The following is a 20,819-nucleotide window of genomic DNA, read 5'->3' as shown; positions in this document are numbered from 1 at the left end:
CCTTGAAAGAATAGTAGAAACTCAGCTAGATTCACATCTGCAAGATAACGACATTTATGAGCATTTTCAGTCGGGTTTTAGATCCAACCATAGTACAGAAACAGCTCTTGTTAAGGTTACAAATGATCTTCTCTTGGCTGCTGATTCTGGTTTCCTGTCTATTCTTATTCTTTTAGATATTAGTGCTGCCTTTGACACTATTAGTCATTCAGTATTACTCGAAAGATTGGCCTGCATTGGAGTAGCTAATAATGTTTTACTTTGGTTTTCGTCTTATCTATGTGACAGGAAACAGTTTGTACAGATTAAGACTGCTCAATCAGAGCCTGTCTCGGTCACTCACGGCGTTCCGCAGGGGTCAGTTTTGGGTCCGCTTTTATTTATTATTTATATTCTACCCCTTGGTTAAATTTTTCGTTTCTATGGTATTTATTTTCATTTCTACGCCGACGACACACAAGTTTACATATCCACAAGACCAAATGCTTCTCATCCCCCTTCTAACCTTACTAAATGTTTGCAGGATGTTAAGATATGGATGACTAATAATTTTTTTAAGTTAAATACAGGTAAAACTGAAGCCCTTCTTGTTGGATCTAGGTCTGCTTTATCTAAAGCTCAATCTTTCCCCTTGCTCATTGATAATTGCCCGGTTAACTTTTCTAACCAGGTGAAAAGTCTTGGCGTTATTTTTGATGGTTTGCTTTCTTTTAGTTCCCATATTAATAATATTTCACGTACTGCATCTTTTCATTTACGTAATATTACTAGACTTCGTTCTTCACTCTCTCAACACTGTACTGAAGTTCTCATTCATGCCTTGGTTACATCTAGGCTTGATTATTGTAATTCCCTTTTATGTGAGATTCCGAAAAAACAACTTCACAGACTACAGTTAATACAGAATTCAGCAGCCAGAATTGTAACTCATACATGTTCTTTCGAACACATAACTCCAATTCTTTACCATCTACATTGGCTTCCTGTTCATTTTCGTGTACATTATAAAATATTACTCCTTACATTTAAAGCACTTCATAATCTGGCACCTCAATATTTGTCAGATCTTCTTCACTTGTATACACCTCTTAGATCTTTGAGATCATCTTCTGCAGACTTATTGTCTGTGCCAAACTTCAAGATGAGTTCCTTTGGTGGTAGAGCTTTTAGTTGTGTGGCACCTAGGCTGTGGAATGCATTACCCTTGCACATTCGCCAAATGGATTCAATTTCCAGTTTTAAAGTTCAGATAAAAACGTATCTTTTTAGAATAGCTTTTAATGAAATGATTGTATGATGTGTTGCATGATTTGCATCAATGTGTTTTGTATGTTTTGTACTTATTGCCTTGTTCTATATTGTAAGGTGTCCTTGAGTGCCCTGAAAGGCGCCCATAAATAAAAGATATTATTATTATTATTATTAGAAGTCTCATTTAAAATAATTCATAGATTCTATCCAGTGAAAAGTTACCTAAAAAAGTTTAAACCTGACATTGACATAAAATGTGATTTCTGTAATGCACAAGATGAAACTACTGTACACTTGTTTTGGGACTGTAACTATACCAAAATATTTTGGAAGTGCTTTTGCAGGTATATTATTGATTTTGTGTACCCTCATTTTTCTTTATATTGGAAATATGTTATATTTGGTTTTATTAATAAGGAGAAAAAATTTGAGAATTTTTTTTACTTTATAAACCTATTACTTCTCCTAGCAAAATTTCATATTCATAAATGTAAATTTTCCAATCATAAGCCATTATTCAAAGTTTTTATAAATGATTTTCATCAATACCTTCAAACGCTTTCTGTTTCAGAGAAGACCAAAGCAAGGAAAACATTGTCTTGTTGTGCTCTCTTCAAAATCCCCCTTTAAATTTTGTCGCATTTTCTTATCCTAACATGCTCTAACTGATTGTATGTCCTTTATTTATTTACTTATCTTTTCTTGTATTATTATTATTGTACATTTAAAAAAAAATAAAAAAATGTAAAAAAATTAAATAAAAAAACCAGAAAACTGGAGGCGGCCAATACAAACCAGCACAGATTCGGCTACATAATAAGGAGCTTAAATTATTATTATTGTTATTAAATGTCATCTTGTTGTGTTGTTGGGTGCAAGAATCGACGGAGTAGCCTACGGGCTCCAATTTGAAATTTTATTGCATAATGTTTTCTAAATTATTGTGATTATTTGTGAATCATCTATGATTGTATAGCCTACATTGTTTTGATTGATTGTGATTAGACTTTTTGAAGAACCTAGTAAGAAAGTGTAATCAAATAGGCCTACATAGTTAAAAAATGAATATGCTGTATCTGGAATTTTTATTTCTAGAAAATATTCACATTATTAAAATTGCACCGTAATGTCACTCTTTACATTGTCGTCTTCTGTCTGGCCTTGGCGCTGGCTAGGCAGAACTGCGGATCGTAGGCTACCACACAAGTCTTGTACGTGACCATTTAGTACAGTTATAGGCATCTAAATATGTATATGCCCTCAGTTTCTCTTTACCCTCGGTTTCTCTATGAGGTAGGTAGGTGTAGAAGTCAGGCCACTCAACCGGAGGTAGCGTTGACGTTAAAGGGGGGGTGAAATGCTATTTCATGCATACTGAGTTTTTTACACTGTTAAAGAGTTGGATTCCCATGCTAAACATGGACAAAGTTTAAAAAATTAAGTTGTAAGTTTGATGGAATATTTCTGTGCCAAAAATACTCCTTCCGGTTTGTCACAAGTTTCGAAAGTTTTTTTCGAGTATGGGCGTGTGTGACGTCAGATGGGGCGGAATTTCCTTATACGGGTCCTAAGGGCACTTCTCCCGGAAGGGCGCGCGCGCACCCGTAGACCATAGCGAGAGAGCGAAAGCAGTACGCCCATCAAAGCGCTGTGCTCGGCTTTAGGGAAGCCATCAACGGAGTTGTGCAAGTGTTCTTGGTTGTTCCCTGCATTTCGACGATGATTGTTTTATAAACAAGGCCCAGTTCGACGCCGGATTTGCAGATCGTCTAATGCTTAAGGATGGAGCAGTCCCAACGATAAAGGTTCACGGTCGTGCGTTGGAACCGCAGGCGGTGAGTAAAATTGCTTCAAATGTCTCTGTGTTGTTAGCTATCAGCGCGTAAGCACAGCAGGTAAACAACATGATCACGTATAGTTCATGTATCTATGGAGCATGCGATGTATGGTGTGTGTGTGATTCGCGCTCGTGATTCTTTAGCTCCGCCCACACGGCACGCCTCCAGCCGCTCGTTTTTTTCCGGAAAGACTCGGTACAGCCTATCTTTCTTTTGTAAATATAATAAAACTAAAGACTTTTTGGAGATATGAAGGATGCAATACTACTCTATAGGTACTCAAGATTAACATGAGATTGACTGAAACTGAGTGTTTCACCCCCCCTTTAATCCTGTCAGATCGTCCATCCATTGAATGAGCGTGTATGCGGGGTCAGCCAATCTGGGATGTCCGTTAAAATTAACTTTTGCAAATAACAATCGCGGTCCTGGACAGTGAGTGACCTTGCACATTAAGATAAAATCGGATTTTCTCAAGTCATTGTTAAAAAACAAGCTAACAAAACTTGCACACTAACGTTACGGCCAGAGGGATCATTCTGCCACCACCTAAGCTCCGCCCACAAAAAAACGTCACAATGTTTACTAACTGAAAAGGGGTCTATTGGCCCATTTTTAGCATATAAAATACTTTTAAGTGTAAAAGTAGTTAACTTTGAGTACACAACAAGTTTTTCATTTGTAGCCTACTGCAACTATACTTCAAGAGAACTTATAGCAAGGCTCGAAATTGCGACCATTTAGGTCGCATATGCTCCTGAAATTTAATCTGTGCGACCTAAAAATATATTTGGGAGCATTTGTGTGAGTGCAAATGTTTGTGGTGCGACCTGTTTTAATTTCTCAAAAAGCAAATTAGCAAATTACTTCACAGTGTGTATACCTTATGTGCGCTGATACGCGATGGCTGGACCGTCATTCTATCCAACGTTATATAACCAATCCAGGGGTTTTCCTGCATTGGATTTTTTTTGGCAGCCGCCAAAGCCTTATTTGATCGGCGAGTGAGAGTGATGTAGAATAGAATGACTGCTGCGCTTGACAGGGCGCATATAAGTACGAGAGAGAGCCCCGGCCGCACGCGCGCACTATCACGTCTAATAAAATACTTCTATTAGTAATTATTTTATATTATTTGATTAAAAAAGGTTTATCAAATATAAATCAAGTAACTAAGATCATAGACATAGCCTAATACAAAAAAACAAACATTAAACTACACTTGAAATTATGAATTTGTACGTGTATAAATATAATTTATGAATGAGTGTACATGTTTGTTAAATAATGAAATCTATTCAGAAAGAAATGCCTATGTAATCATATTGTATATTTATTAAATATAACCATTTATTAAACTTAAATAATGAGAACAGGCAAAGGCAAAATTCCTAATCAACCAATCACATGGCAGTTGCTTCAATGCATTTAGGGGTGTGGTCCTGGTCAAGACAATCTCCTGAACTCCAAACTGAATGTCAGAATGGGAAAAAAAGGTGATTTAAGCAATTTTGAGCGTGGCATGGTTGTTGGTGCCAGACGGGCCGGTCTGAGTATTTCACAATCTGCTCCGTTACTGGGATTTTCACGCACAACCATTTCTAGGATTTACAAAGAATGGTGTGAAAAGGGAAAAACATCCAGTATGCGGCAGTCCTGTGGGCGAAAATGCCTTGTTGATGCTAGAGGTCAGAGGAGAATGGGCCGACTGATTCAAGCTGATAGAAGAGCAACTTTGACTGAAATAACCACTCGTTACAACCGAGGTATGCAGCAAAGCATTTGTGAAGCCACAACACGCACAACCTTGAGGCGGATGGGATACAACAGCAGAAGACCCCACCGGGTACCACTCATCTCCACTACAAATAGGAAAAAGAGGCTACAATTTGCACGAGCTCACCAAAATTGGACAGTTGAAGACTGGAAAAATGTTGCCTGGTCTATTGAGTCTCGATTTCTGTTGAGACATTCAGATGGTAGAATCAGAATTTGGCGTAAACAGAATGAGAACATGGATCCATCATGCCTTGTTACCACTGTGCAGGCTGGTGGTGGTGGTGTAATGGTGTGGGGGATGTTTTCTTGGCACACTTTAGGCCCCTTAGTGCCAATTGGGCATCGTTTAAATGCCACGGCCTACCTGAGCATTGTTTCTGACCATGTCCATCCCTTTATGACCACCATGTACCCATCCTCTGATGGCTACTTCCAGCAGGATAATGCACCATGTCACAAAGCTCGAATCATTTCAAAATGGTTTCTTGAACATGACAATGAGTTCACTGTACTAAAATGGCCCCCACAGTCACCAGATCTCTAACCAATAGAGCATCTTTGGGATGTGGTGGAACGGGAGCTTCGTGCCCTGGATGTGCATCCCACAAATCTCCATCAACTGCAAGATGCTATCCTATCAATATGGGCCAACATTTCTAAAGAATGCTTTCAGCACCTTGTTGAATCAATGCCACGTAGAATTAAGGCCGTTCTGAAGGCGAAAGGGGGTCAAACACAGTATTAGTATGGTGTTCCTAATAATCCTTTAGGTGAGTGTATAGCCTATTATAAATATAATACAGCCTACATTATGAATTTTTACGTGTATAAATATAATTTATCAATGAGTGTACATGTTTGTTAAATAATTAAATATATACATACAGAAAGAAATGCCTATGTAATCATATTGTATATTTATTAAATATATAGCCTATTCTTTATACATATTAAATATACAACATTTAAACTTAAATAATGAAAGTCCTGTCTAAAAGAAAAAAAGAAAAAGAACTTTGTCTCATCGATTATCTTTATTTAAAATCGTATTTTGCTATCATTTAAGTTCAGTTTTACATTTGTAGTACTACTTTAATATATTCTTGTCTTTGTTTAATGAAGCAGCTGTAACTGTTGAAACAGGCTTTGTATTTGTTGTTCTGAAATCAGAATGATAGACCACAATCCTGAACTAGATGGTAAAGTTCGTAGACAAACTTTAAGTTGGCTTGAAAAAGCCTAGCCAGAAAGTTAGATTTTTTTTTTTAAATGCTCTAGTATGGTTTACCATGATTTACCATGTTTTATGGTTATCGCCGGCGCCATCATTGACCATTGGCCGCTGTCGCTTGACTTGCAGTTACATGTGATTGGTTGCTACTACTTTGGACGATACTGATTGGCTGCCACGAAATGGCAGGTCCATCCTAATATGGCAGGGCTTCCGGCTGTCAACGGCAGCTACTTCCTGCTGCCGATTTTTTCGCTGAACCTCTACTGGAGAAAAGTTATATGGATAGTTTACTAGTAAAATACTTAAAGCACATTTTTTTGTTTATGAAAGTACATTTTGAAGTATACTCTCAAAAAATACTAGTTAGTAGGCTACTTGTAAGTTTTCTTTAACTGAACATAACATCATACTTATAGTTTACTATTTATATATTATTTTGTACTTTAAGTAAGCTATATGTTCCTATTAATGTATTACTTTTTTATACTTGAGAAATATACTGTACTTTAAATCTTTCCATTAAAAAGAAAAAAAAAATGTCTACCTTCAGGCATTTTTTTTTAATCAACTTTTTTTATTTCAATATGAATGTGGGTATATATTTCATTAAAACAAAACGCCGGATTTTAAGACAACGTCTGGATCGGATTCAGAACGATGATCAAACACAAATGGAGTAGATCGAGTCCATCAACACCCCCAAAGCTTCAAAGTCACTTTCCCTTCGTGGGATCGACATTTCATTTGGAAGGCTATATTTGGCAGTTTTGATTTAAATGCTGTTTAATGTTTGATGATCGTTATTTTATATTTGCGTAGGCTAATTGTTTGTTTTATTCGTAATTAGTTTTTTATCCTGAGATGATGTAGCCTACTCTTTCAGAAGATGGTTAATAGCGCACGTGCACCCAAGTGCACGTTTTTAAACAAAGACTTTACTTGAACAAAACAAAAAACAATCAACGGATGTGACCGCTACTGTATTTATTATATATGGTCTAGTTGCATATTGTCTATAATTAACAGGGTTCCCCTCTTCAGCTATGAGGAATTGATTGTGGGATATTCATGCTGATGGTTAGGGGTCTTATATTTGCTGTACAGTCGTGTCTGTGTCCTAAACACCGCATTTGTTAATATAATTTTGTTTTTGTTTTTTAGAATGTGTTCTATGTTATGCTCTCAAAGCCATTTGATTTTGCTACGGTGAGTTTGCATCAATTTATGGTTATTTGTAAAGCAAAAAGGACTGTGAGAACACTATCAACAATTTTTTTTAAACGATTAAGATTTTCAATTGCTATCTTTTACCAGTCTGATATACCTATAATCAGGAAGTGGTGGTGCTATCAGTTAATTCAGACATTTCCTCTGACAAGGTATAATATTGTATAACTATACTTTTGATTAAAACCTCCTACTGTGCATTTCCAGTATGCAGACAATATATAAAAAATAAAGCAACGCATGCCTAAAAACATTCTAATATTTGTCACTTCCCACAGTCAAGTCCCACAACTAGTCACCCAGGAACAAAAACCACCAAATCCAGATGACATGAGTCGGATGTCACAGAGATCACCCCAACACCAGAAATCTATGTATGTAGAGGGAATGTTTATGTATTGCATGATTTGTTTATTTATGTATTTACCTTTCCTGTTTCATAAAGGTGTTTATGAGCAGCACTTAATTAATTACATTATTATTGGAATTCTTATATTGCACACAGGACTCACAGGACTATATTGAGAAACATTCAGCTGGCCTGTGAGTGGGTGGAGGGAAGGGAAGATTGATCTGCCAAATATCTTAAGGATGATGCCTTGTTGGCTATCACAATGCGGGACTTGTTTATAAACACCATGTTTTATGAAGGTGAAAGGAATGAAGAAGAAATTTGGGCACCCTTCCTTTTCACTTTTGAGTTGAGGACATGGAATTTTTCTAGCAGGAAATTCTTGCGAATACATATCCATGTGTCTTGTTTACACAACCTAACTTGTGAATCTACCAGTGGGGTACTATAATGTAAATACTGACTAATTTTTGTTTTGTAAGTGAAGTGTGTTCTTGAATCTTATTATACCATTAAAATGTTGTGTAGAAAGTTGAAGTTGTGTTCTTGAAATATATTTATGATATTCATTATTTTATATCTTCTTCTTATAACATTTTATCTAGATTTAAGATTCATTTTATGTAAGATGCACATTTAGCTAACTTAGGTTAATAGAAACAAATAAATCCATCTCAACACTTAGGACAGTGGAGTATATGACTATTAAATTACATTTCTCCCAAATGTTGTTGGAGAGGATGCCTCACTAATCTCAGAGCACATTTGTTATCTTGTTTTTCCTCTAGTGTGGGAAGTCCCATGTCTGGTTTTAGACTACTGGACTACTTACTTGTTTCCATTTCATTAAAATAGCTTAATGCATAGCCTATCACATGAAGGTTTAATTTGTCTATCCAAAATTACAGTCAATATTCCATTTAAATGTACAATTTAACAAAAAAAAAATGGCAACTAGCCTGTTGGAGTATGCTTTCACATTTATGTACAAAAAGGGCAGATTAGGTAACCTAGTCTTATTATTTATTTCATAAATTAATCAGATGATTTAGATTAATTCACAAATAATTCACACGTTTATGCGGTGGACAAAAAATAAAGATGGGTGCACAGATAGTAAGATTTCACATTGCCTATTAAGTCTAGTAATTTACAAAATCATATAGCAGACACTTTTATTCAAAGCGACTTTTAAAGTGAGGAAAACAACGAAATTATTCATCCTAATAAAGATAAAATAATAGGGGTGAGCGAGGCACAAACTAGCGCAGGGTTAGTTGTAACACACTTGTTTTAAATCCTTCCACACATGACGAAACTCAGTGTATTTACTAGTTGCCATATCAACACTATATTGAGAAAAAATTGCCCAAAATTCAAAGATCTTTGAAAGATATCACTGAATATTTATTTAACCATAGCAAAAGTAAAAAAAATCATCTTTTTTTTTTTGTTTATTTAAAATGAGACAAATATCAAGCGTTGCGTCAGTTCTGGCAGGTCATGTTAGTCAAGCTCGCATCAGCTGACTCTCAGCTGATCCACGTCTACCTATACACTGTAAAAAATCCAACTTACGTTTTGTTTGACAAATTCAGTTTTTAAAGTTTATTCAACTATTTAACATGAAAAAAGTTGAGAAAAGTTGAGATAACTCAAACACGTAAGTTGAGAAAACTAAAAAATGTCCTGCAGCTGGTTGCCTTAAACGTTTAAGTTTTCTCAACCTTTTTTTTTTTTACAGTGTAGAAATACAAGTATTTGATACACTGCCGATTTAGCAGGTTTTCCCACTTACAAAGCATGTAGAGGTCTGTAATTTTTATCATAGGTACACTTTAACTGTGAGAGACAGAATCTAAAACAAAAATCCAGAAAATCACATTTTATGATTTTTAAATAATTAATTTGTATTTTATTGCATGACATAAGTCAAGTCAAGTCAAGTCAAGTTTATTTGTATAGCGCTTTTCACAATACAGATTGTATCAAAGCAGCTTCACAGTATTAAATTAAAATAATACAACAAAGTTTGTTTCAAGAGGAATTTATTAAATTGATAAAATTAAATTAAATATCCCCAAAATATCCCCATCTGAGCAAGCCAAAGGCAACAGTGGCAAGGAACCGAAAAACTCCATCAAGTGACCTAATGGTGTCCTAAAACTCCATCAGGTGACCTAATGGAGAAAAAAAAACCTTGGGAGAACCCAGGCTCAGTCGGGGGGCAGTTCTCCTCTGGCATTTATGAGCTAGAGGCCGGATTGTAGTTTGAACTGTAGGATTATATGAATGCCTGGCTGAAGAAATGCGACTTTAATCTAGTTTTAAATCTAGTTCCCTCCTTTGGTGGTTCTGGATATCCTAGGTATGACCAAAAGCCTTGAATTTAGTGATCTTAAAGAGCACGATGGATTATAGGGCGATAGAAGATCCGTTAAATAGACTGGAGCTAAGCCGTTTAGGGCTTTATAAGTCAGTAGCAATACCTTGTAATTAATACGGAACTTTATAGGTAACCAATGCAGTGATGATAAAATCGGTGTTATATGATCATATTTTCTTGATCTCGTAAGAACTCTAGCGGCGGCATTTTGGACAAACTGTAGCTTGTTTATTGAGGATGCAGGACAACCAGCTAATAAAGCATTACAGTAATCCAGTCTCGAGGTCATGAATGCATGAACTAACTTTTCTGCATCAGAAACTGATAGCATATTACGTAGCTTAGCAATGTTTCTAAGGTGGAAAAAGGCTGTTTTTGTAACATATGAAATATGATTTTCAAAAGACAGGTTGCAATCAAGTATAACACCCACTGTAGAGGATAAAGTAACAGGACATCCTATGATGTTAAAGTTGTATTGTGCGAGGTTTTGTGGGCGTTTTTTTGAACCGATATGTATTACCTCTGTCTTGTCTGGATTTAATAAAAGAAAATTACGCGTCATCCAATCTTTTATATCTTTAACACACTCTGTCAATTTGGAAAATTTAGCGTTTTCATCCGGCCGTGATGAAATATGTATTTGAGTGTCATCAGCATAACAATGGAAACTAATTCCATGTTTCCTTATAATATTTCCAAGTGGCATCATATATATTGAGAATAACAGAGGGCCTAACACAGATCCCTGCGGCACTCCATAGTTTACTGGAGTTATGATCGATTTTTCTCCATTTAAATAGACAAAATGGTAGCGGTCAGATAGGTATGATTTGAACCAGCTTAATGCTTGTCCTTGAACACCGGTATAATTTTGTAGTCGATCTAAGAGTAATGTGTGATCTATAGTATCGAACGCAGCACTAAGATCAAGTAAAACTAGTATTGAGATACAGCCTTGGTCAGAAGCTAAAAGTAAATAATTTGTGATTTTAACGAGCGCAGTTTCAGTGCTATGATGCGGTCTGAATCCAGACTGAAACTTTTCATAGATATCATTTTGTTGCAAGAAAGAGCCCAGTTGAGCAGACACCACTTTTTCTAATATTTTAGACATAAATGGAAGATTTGAAATGGGTCTATAATTTGCTAGATTATTATGATCTAATTGTGGTTTCTTAATGAGAGGTTTTATAACTGCCAGTTTAAATGTTCTTGGAACATGACCTAAAGATAAAGACGAGTTAATAATATTGAGGAGAGGCTCTTCCACTACAGGTAACACTTCTTTCAGTAGTTTAGTTGGTATAGGATCTAATAAACATGTTGTTGTTTTAGATGAAGTGATAAGTTTATTGAACTCTTTTTGTTCTATAGTTGTAAAGCACTGTAATTGTTCTTGCGGGGTGATAATTGAAGCTGAATTATAAGGCGCAATTGAAGATTGAACGTTTACAATTGTGGTTCTGATGCTTTCTATTTTCTCAGTGAAGAAGTTCATGAAATCATTACTACTGAACTGTAACGGGATATTTTGTTCGGGTGACGTCTGTTTATTTGTTAGTCTAGCCACGGTGTTAAATAAAAACCTTGGATTGTTTTGGTTGTTTTCTATTAGTTTGCGGAGGTGCTCAGCCCTGGCCGCTTTTAGGGCCTTTTTATAACGTGACATACTGTCTTTCCACGCGATTCTAAAGACCTCTAAATTAGTTTGTTTCCATTTACGCTCTAAAATACGGGTTTCTCTCATAAGTATTTGATCACCTACCAACCAGTAAGAATTCCGGCTTTCACATACCTGTTAGTTTTTCTTTAAGAAGCCCTCCTGTTCTCCACTCATTACCTGTACTAACTGTACCTTTTTGAACTTGTTACCTGTATAAAAGACACCTGTCCACACACTCAATCAAACAGACTCCAACCTCTCCACAATGGTAAGACCAGAGAGCTGTGTAAGGACATCAGGGATAAAATTGTAGACCTGCACAAGGCTGGGATGGGCTACAGGACAATAGGCAAGCAGCTTGGTGAGAAGGCAACAACTGTTGGTGCAATTATTAGAAAATGGAAGAAGTTCAAAATGACGGTCAATCATTTGGCCTCGGTCTGGGGCACCATGCAAGATCTCACCTCGTGGGGCATCAATCATCATGAGGAAGGTGAGGGATCAGCCCAGAACTACACGGCAGGACCTGGTCAATGACCTGAAGAGAGCTGGGACCACAGTCTCAAAGAAAACCATTAGTAACACACTACGCCGTCATGGATTAAAATCCTGCAGCGCACGCAAGGTCCCCCTGCTCAAGCCAGAGCATGTCCAGGCCCATCTGAAGTTTGCCAATGACCATCTGGATGATCCAGAGGAGGAATGGGAGAAGGTAATGTGGTCTGATGAGACAAAAATAGAGCTAAACTCCACTCGTGTGTTTGGAGGAAGAAGAAGGATGAGTACAACCCCAAGAACAACATCCCAACCGTGAAGCATGGAGGTGGAAACATCATTCTTTGGGGATGCTTTTCTGCAAAGGGGACAGGACGACTGCACCGTATTGAGGGGAGGATGGATGGGGCCATGTATCGCGAGATCTTGGCCAACAACCTCCTTCCCTCAGTAAGAGCATTGAAGATGGGTCGTGGCTGGGTCTGACAACGACCCAAAACACACAGCCAGGGCAACTAAGGAGTGGCTCCGTAAGAAGCATCTCAAGGTCCTGGAGTGGCCTAGCCAGTCTCCAGACCGGAACCCAATAGAAAATCTTTGGAAGGAGCTGAAAGTCCGTATTGCCCAGCGACAGCCCCGAAACCTGAAGGATCTGGAGAAGGTCTGTATGGAGGAGTGGGCCAAAATCCCTGCTGCAGTGTGTGCAAACCTGGTCAAGAACTACAGGAAACGTATGATCTCTGTAATTGCAAACAAAGTTTTCAGTACCAAAAATTAAGTTCTGCTTTTCTGATGTATCAAATACTTATGTCATGCAATAAAATGCTAATTAATTACTAATTAATTAAAATCATACAATGTGATTTTCTGGATTTTTGTTTTAGATTCCGTCACTCACAGTTGAAGAGTACCTATGATAAAAATTACAGACTTCTAAATGCTTTGTAAGTGGGAAAACCTGCAAAATCGGCAGTGTATCAAATACTTGTTCTCCCCACTGTATATAAGCTCCTTCAGTATTATCAGCAGCTATTGCGTTTCTCATGAGCTTATTACCCTCCTCCATCCCCAGCTCCTCCTCTCGCCCAGTCAGGATTTGGCATTCTAATTCCCCTTGAATCAGAATAAATTCTCAAATTATGTTGTACTTTAAAATCTTTAATTAATGATATCTGCATACATTCATGTTGGTTCTGTTCTGTTTACCCAAAGGGGGGTTATTGCTGCTCTCCCTGCTCTTGTCCATGCAAGGCTGCATGGATGCACAGGGAGTTCTTGCCCAGAGCTGAACTATACCGCCAATCCAAACTGTATGCTAATTGTCAATCGTATTTGACGATAGTGGTCCTGATAGTACGGTGGCCGAGAGAGCTCAACGCGCTGCAACTGAAGAAAACACATGCAAATAGAAAAAACACCCGCAAATTAAGAAAACATCTTCATCAGTTTTACAACACATGTGTGCTCCAAATACTCACAACACAACCAAATACAGAAACGCGCTGCAAAAGTTCACAACACAAACAAATACAGAAACGCGCTGCAAAAGTTCACAACACAAACAAATACAGAAACGCACTGCAAATAGGACAGAACACAACGGAAATGTTTCCGGGGAACCCAATAAGTGACGGACGGACGGCTGCTTATTGCTCGTGAGCTTTACCTATGCCCTACTCTCTTAAAAGGGCAGACGGCAGAGCCCTTGAATTGGGCACTTTGGAGGGAGCGGGGCACTTGTGTGCCATTATGTTGATGAAGGGAGCAACGAAAGACAACGTAATATTTTCCTCATTATTTTCACCTGGGATGTTCCCATGACAACGCAGCGCGTGTCCATCAGCTGAATAGCTGTTCTTACCAGAAATATAGTATTATTGCTGTTAACATAACTGTTGCAAATAAATATACATTTTATACAACAAAGTTTTTAAAATATGCGTTATATCTGTGTGTGAGTGTCTCAACTTTAAAACTTGCTGTCTCATATTTGGACCCTAGCTGCATTCTAAAATTTCTTATGAAACTTATTTTAACATAACATGACAAAATGTGTACAATGTAACTGATGTATAGATTAATGTCTTTCCCTCATGTTCTTTTTCTCTCTCTTTTTTATTTATTTATTTTAGTCTTCAGCTCATTGTTCTTTTTAGTATTCTTATGACATTGAACATATTGTAAATACATTTTGTATATTGTATACAAAGTTGTATATCATAAACGTGTCATCTCTGTATGTTTTGCAAAAATAAAATAAAAAATAAAATAAAAGTAGACAGCTGTAAGCACGTCCCAGCCGGGTCCGTCACTTATTGGGTTCCCCGGAAACATTTCCGTTGTGTTCTGTTCTATTTGCAGCGCGTTTCTGTATTTGTTTGTGTTGTGAACTTTTGCAGCGCGTTTCTGTATTTGTTTGTGTTGTGAACTTTTGCAGCGCGTTTCTGTATTTGGTTGTGTTGTGAGTATTTGGAGCACACATGTGTTGTGAAACTGAAGAAGATGTTTTCTTAATTTGCAGGTGTTTTTCTATTTGCATGTGTTTTCTTCATTTGCAGCGCGTTGAGCTCTCTCGGCCACCGTATGATAGAACTGATATTATTTGAATCTCCAATATGTTATTTAACAGTTAAGACAATTCTTTAATACTTCGCTTGTTGTGTAGGAGGGGCATGTTGTAACACTGCATTACAATGTGCTCCTATTTAGAACTATGATATTCTATTCTATACTTTTATGAATTTTATTGAGAAACCATGAGAAAAAGGTGAGTATAGACTGATAGTCGATGTTTAGAAATTATTAATAATTATTATGTTTTGAACTAGTTGTATAGCTGTGTTTTCCGGTGTGTTGGTTGTCAAAAAAACAACATTTTAATTATTAAAAAATGCCATTATTTTAATATGAAAAACTACTTAATTATATTTTATTGAGAAAATATTTAAGTTTGTCTTGTACATTTTTTGGGGATTAGATCAGATAGCATTTTAAGCTGTCATATGGTGATGTTACAATGTGCCCCTCACATGTTACAACATGTTGTCACATTTCACTTCCATTCTTTCAGGGTAAATCAAGAAAAAAGTATTTACTGTATTAATGAAACAAAGTCAAGTCACCTTCATTTATATAGCGCGTTTAACAATATGTACTGTTTCAAAACAGCTTTACAGTGATAATAGGAAATGAAAGTAACAGAGATTGTTTTGGCTTCACAGCAGCTCTAGAATAAAGTTATTGTCCAGCTAAAGTTAGTTTTGATTGATTCACTTCCGTTGCAAAGATCATTAGTTATTAACTCAGGGGCTGCTTACACGACACCGTTCTAACAGAACACTCTTAACGTTCTCCGGCCCGCTCATTCGTACAACAACAGTGCCTGGTGGCTCGAGAACTCAAACCTTGAATTTTTTTTAAATAATAATAATAATTATATATATATATATATATATATATATATATATATATATATATATATATATATATATATATATATATTTTTTTTTTATCTCTGTGCAAGCTTTAAAAACGCAAACCTGTGAAAACGCTGATGTGTGCGTATTACGCATTTAGTCTATAGGTATGCGCGTTTGAATATATATGTGTGCAGGTGTGTAGTTTTTCTTTACAAATTGACCAAAACAAACTACTTGTCTGGCCTTAAAAATGTATAATACAGAATTATTTATCGCTTCCGAGTAGCCATGTGAACCGGAACTATTTTGACAACGTTTTATCTGTACAGATATAAAGGGTTGACACTTCAGGACTGTGTTGTCGTCATGTCTAAGAGCAGGTCCTTCATCAGATCTGGATATGCCCTGGATCCGGCAGACTACGGTAAACCTCGGGATAAACCGAGAGTATGGAAGTAGAATAATGTCAAATGTTTTTGAAATAAAAAGCCTGTTGAATTGCACTACTGGAAAAAAAATAGGCATTGCATTAACCATGCTTGCATTTTAATGCATTGTATTTTTAGTGTTTACATTTTTATGGGCTGAAATTCAACATGGTTGAATATTTAAGCTGTGAATATTTCAATTAAAAACATTTCAAACACCTTTTCATTATTAAAAATTCAATAATCCATATTCACCTTTCATATTTCACTTCCAAAATATTCAAACTGTTTAAAAATACAACCAATAATATTCAACAGGCAATTTTCGGTCCATTTTATTTCGCTTTGCAAATTCGCTTCCACAAATTCAGTGGTTCAAATTCGACAGTAAATTCAACATTGACGACCAGGAACTGCAGGAAAAGCAGTAGATTGCCGAGCATACTCTCCATCTGCTGTTAGTCGACCTCACCATCAGATGGTGCAAAAGCGCTTGTTGCTGACGAAGACATTCATTCATAAAATGAAAATGATTATCTGTGTCAGTATATGCGGAAAAGATGATAAACACACAAAAGCTGTGTTTATGTTTCATTCAATAACTTCATTGTTACTTTCCCTGTGTATTCTACATGTCATCAGCTTTCTCTACCATGAACAGGATTATAATCGGTTTCCCTCAATACCTCATACTCAAGGATTTCCCTTCCGTTGATAGTGATATGAAAGACCAATCTTGCACCTTATTAGGGAAGTAGGCTGTAGGCTATTATATAGGCTACAGGCAAGAAGATGGACTCAGAATATGAACTTAACGCGCAAAGTTTCATGCTGAGCGTTTCGTGATATACTGGCATAAAATCAACACATACATATAGTATGCATACGTGTATTGCATTAGCTTAAACTGTCACAGCACTTGCATATTGTCCTCCTATTGTTAGTTTAACTGTAAATCGCTTTGGATAAAAGCTTCTGCTAAATGACTAAATGTAAAAATTGGCTTGACATTGGACATTAGCACATTTAGGGACCGTCTCTAAAGTTGCATACAACATTGGCATACACGTTTCTAACTTCAATAGCAAACTTACATTTATTTGAATAAATATCAAAAATCCAAAGGGTGCGCATTATGCCTGACACTAAATTAACACTACTGTTGGTTTTATGACTGTAAGTCGTTCTATTCAAATGCTATCGGAGTTAGAAACGTGTATACCAAAGTCGTATACACTTTAGAGACGGTCCCTAAATGTGCGAATGTCCAACATCAAGCCATCTGTATGCCAGTCTATCACTGGGAAACCCTCAGCATTAAGCTTTGCGCGTTATTCTGAGTCCATCTGTTTGCCTGCGAGTTTGGTCTTTTACATCACTGACTGTAGTCCATTAAGCTACGTTAAGCGTTGTATATGTCCAGCAGGGAAATCCTTAAGTATTGAGGGAAACCCTAATAGCCTGCATGCAGCACATCGCCACAATATAAAGTTAAGGCAACTAAACAACCAAGACATACCTGTCAAGTTTGGGATTTGAAAATAAGGGAAATTTTCCTGCGCCCACCGCGAGCAGTCCCACCACCCCACCCTATATGAAAACACAAAAGGGTATATATGAAGAGCATTTATTTAAAGGCTTATTTGCATATTTTCTGTTCATTTAACATTGCTTGTCTTTTACAGTTTTTCTTTTTTTATATATATTTTAAATATGAGAGAACAAAACACTAAACTTGGACACTAAACAGAGCACATTGTTCATTTCACATAACTTTTCTGTACTCTTTTAGTGAGTTATTTTACAAATTTGTTGCAGACTTTGCATTCTTGGTATTTACATGAGGGCTTTGGTTTTTTGGCAGGAGTGCCTTCCGTCTCTGTCGTAGCCATGTCTATGCATCTTGCGCATCAAAACAAACATTTCCTTCCGTTTGAACTTGCACTCACATTAACAGGCTTGATAGCACTTCAAGCCCCGCCCACTAGATCCAGCGAGTTGGAGCTCTAGCTCCTCCCATTTAATTCAGTCAATGGCAGGAAAAGAGTAGGCTAAAGTAGATTTGAAAATTCAGATACAAATACAAAAAAATTCAGATACTAAGAATTATGAACATATCTGTTTTCTTAAAATCAATATTTTCAAACAATGTAAGTTCATAAGACAGTAGCCTATGTAACACTATGTGAAAAAGTATTTAATAGGCTACTCAGTCAAAAGAGTAAGCACAACCACAATTCAAGTATAGGCCTACTTAGAATTCTTAATTATAAGATTAAGTATATTTCGATTCAGTTTGAGTACAAATAGGCTATAGCCAAATAGGCCTATACTTAAGTCTTTTCTGTCAGTAGGCTATAAGTCAAGTAGCCTATCCTATATTTAAGTGCAATTTTAAGTATTTTTCCGAGGAGTATAACGTATATTTATGAGAAGTACATACAAAGTAGACTGAAAGTATAACTTTTTTATAAAGTCTTTCGTAAGTAAGGCCCTGTTAACACCAATGAAACACCCACACACACACACACACACACACATATATATATATATATATATATATATATATATATATATATATATATATATATATATATATATAAATAAATAAATAAATAAATAAATAAATAAATAAAAATCTCAGAGAAGGAAGATCAGCAACTGGTTCATAATATTAAACAGGTGTAGCAGATGAGAGATAAAGGCTGTTCAGTTTGAGAGTAATGTTGAGATTGATGCACATGACAAGATGGGATAGGATCAGTATCTTTGTTGCTAAAAATTATAAATCCCATTAATAAATTATTAAGTTTTGAGTAGGCCTACGGCGGGTATCTAGTTTTAGTCCCATTTTGTGCGCGTTTGCAGTCGATTTTGTGCTGGATTTTTTTTGGGCGGGGGGACCTGGCAACCCGTTCTTTGCTCGTTTTCTGTATAAAATGTAATCACTGTTTTGAATGAGATGTGAATTTCGTGATGCTAAGAGGAACAATATAAAGTTTACTGTATACCCACTGCGTTAAGCAACGATTTTGCAACCAAGATCTATACTGAGCTACAGGCGTCCTTGCATATGCATATCAAAACAATCACAGCACATCGTTAAAAATATCTTTAGTCACACATTCCTAACGTTAGGTAGCCTACCTTCGAAGGGCTGAGCTGAGATGCAGTTTCTCTACAACAACTGATGAACTTACGCGACATCCATGGGCGTCAGTTTGGTTTGAAATGTGCTGGGGACAGATACGCATTCGGAAGTGCATTTTCAGAAGTGCTGGGTACAATGACTCATTCATTTTTTTTTCTCTCTCTTTCGCACAGGTTATGTTTTGAAAGACGATGTACTAGCTCAGGCACTTTTCAACAGGCCCACCCTGGGCCCACCCAAAACTTTCACACAAAAAAAAAAAAAAAAAAAACTTTTAGGCCTATTCGAATTTTGTCAATAATTATATATATTAAAAAAAACGCCAATAAGCTCATAATTTGTGCTAAAATAGTGTTTAGTTTTAAAAACCATTTTAAAAAGCTGGTTTAATTTTGATGTTTCTGCGCAAGTTCAGCAGACAGTGAGGTTCGGGTTTGTTACGATCAGAGCTCGTGAGTGGAGAGCGCATTTCTGAATATTCCGCTCCGCTCGTTCATTCCGCAGGGTCGCTCGCTCAACCCAGATGTCCTGTTGCCTGGTTCGAAAATATGTGGAATAAGGGCTGCTTCCGACTAAAAGTTTTTTTTCTTTTTTTTTTTTTCTAGTCGACTAGTAGGCTAGTTGTTCATTTAAGTCATTAATTGAATTACTTATATAGCCAACAGGATAATGAGCGTTTACGTAATATAGCCGCACTCAAGCGCACAATCATTACTTTTACCGGTTCTTTGTGGCAATCTTTATGCGTGCGGTCGCTTTCAGAGCGCTCACGTCCGAGAACTGACACGTTGTTTGTTTCCCTCATAAATGCGAACACGAAAAATAAAATAAAATAAATATTATAACGTTTTTTTTGTTGGGTCAGACAATGATTACCAAATTTCTCTCATATTGCTCCTCGATCATAACCACTGAAAACGGTCAAAAAAATTGAACCAAAAGTCAAATTAATATGGACGGAAGTTAAAAGTGGTGGATACAAAATTACTCATGACGAAATCTGGTGGGTAGGCTACCCGTCCCCCCCGTCCCCCCCGTCCCCCCCGTAATCGACGCCTATGGCGACATCCTAATATTTTCGTGCCCACCAGCAAGCAACTTTCAGTACCTGTGTTACAGTATATTCGGTTCCTGAAATATTTGGTTCCAATGGGTGGAGCTACCATGAATATTCACGAGACCATTGCGTGGGCGGGGCGACCAAGACAAGCGAGGGGAACAGAAATTATTAGCGTGAGCGCCTCAGATAGCGTTTTGTCCTAAACTACTCCTATGGACGCTTATTGTTTCCTCCACTGAATAATAAATAAATAATAATAATTGCCACTTTTTATCTCACAATTCTGACTTTTTTTTCTCAGAATTGCGATAGCCTATATCAAGTCAGAATTGTGACTTTTTTTAATCACAATTGCGAGATATAAAGTCGCAATTCGAAATGAAGTAGCAATTCGAAATAAAGTCGCAATTGGGAGATATAAAGTCAGAATGGCATGATATAAAAGTCGTAATTGCGTGTTATAAAGTCAGAATTGTGAGATAGGATAGGATACATCTTTTTTCCCTTAGAATTGGACTTAATATCTCACAATT

The 20,819-nt window shown here is 36.7% G+C and overlaps 1 protein-coding gene across 8 annotated transcripts in view; it reads right to left on the bottom strand.

Annotated features, from left to right (window-relative positions):
• The window catches only part of LOC309500083 (histo-blood group ABO system transferase-like), a 39,454-nt gene extending 20,110 nt beyond the window's left edge, over nucleotides 1-19,344 (bottom strand). For 4 of the 8 annotated variants that reach the window (XM_082171641.1, XM_082171645.1, XM_082171643.1 and 1 more), the window contains exon 1: nucleotides 19,223-19,343. Coding sequence is in view for 3 of the 8 variants with exons in the window: in XM_082171639.1 (XP_082027765.1) it covers nucleotides 19,223-19,341 (119 nt within the window). In the remaining 5 variants the exon portion in view is untranslated. Of the gene's footprint in view, nucleotides 1-17,594; nucleotides 17,611-19,222 lie in introns of those variants that run through there. The other 4 variants (XM_082171639.1, XM_082171640.1, XM_082171644.1 and 1 more) reach the window with 2 other exon arrangements.
• Nucleotides 19,345-20,819: the final 1,475 nt, after the last annotated feature.

Source organism: Leuciscus leuciscus (genome assembly GCF_965113295.1).
Source record: "Leuciscus leuciscus genome assembly, chromosome: 5".
In the NCBI taxonomy this organism is placed as follows: domain Eukaryota; kingdom Metazoa; phylum Chordata; class Actinopteri; order Cypriniformes; family Leuciscidae; genus Leuciscus; species Leuciscus leuciscus.
Note: the sequence above shows the minus strand (reverse complement) of the source record. Positions and strands in the feature narration are given on the sequence as shown.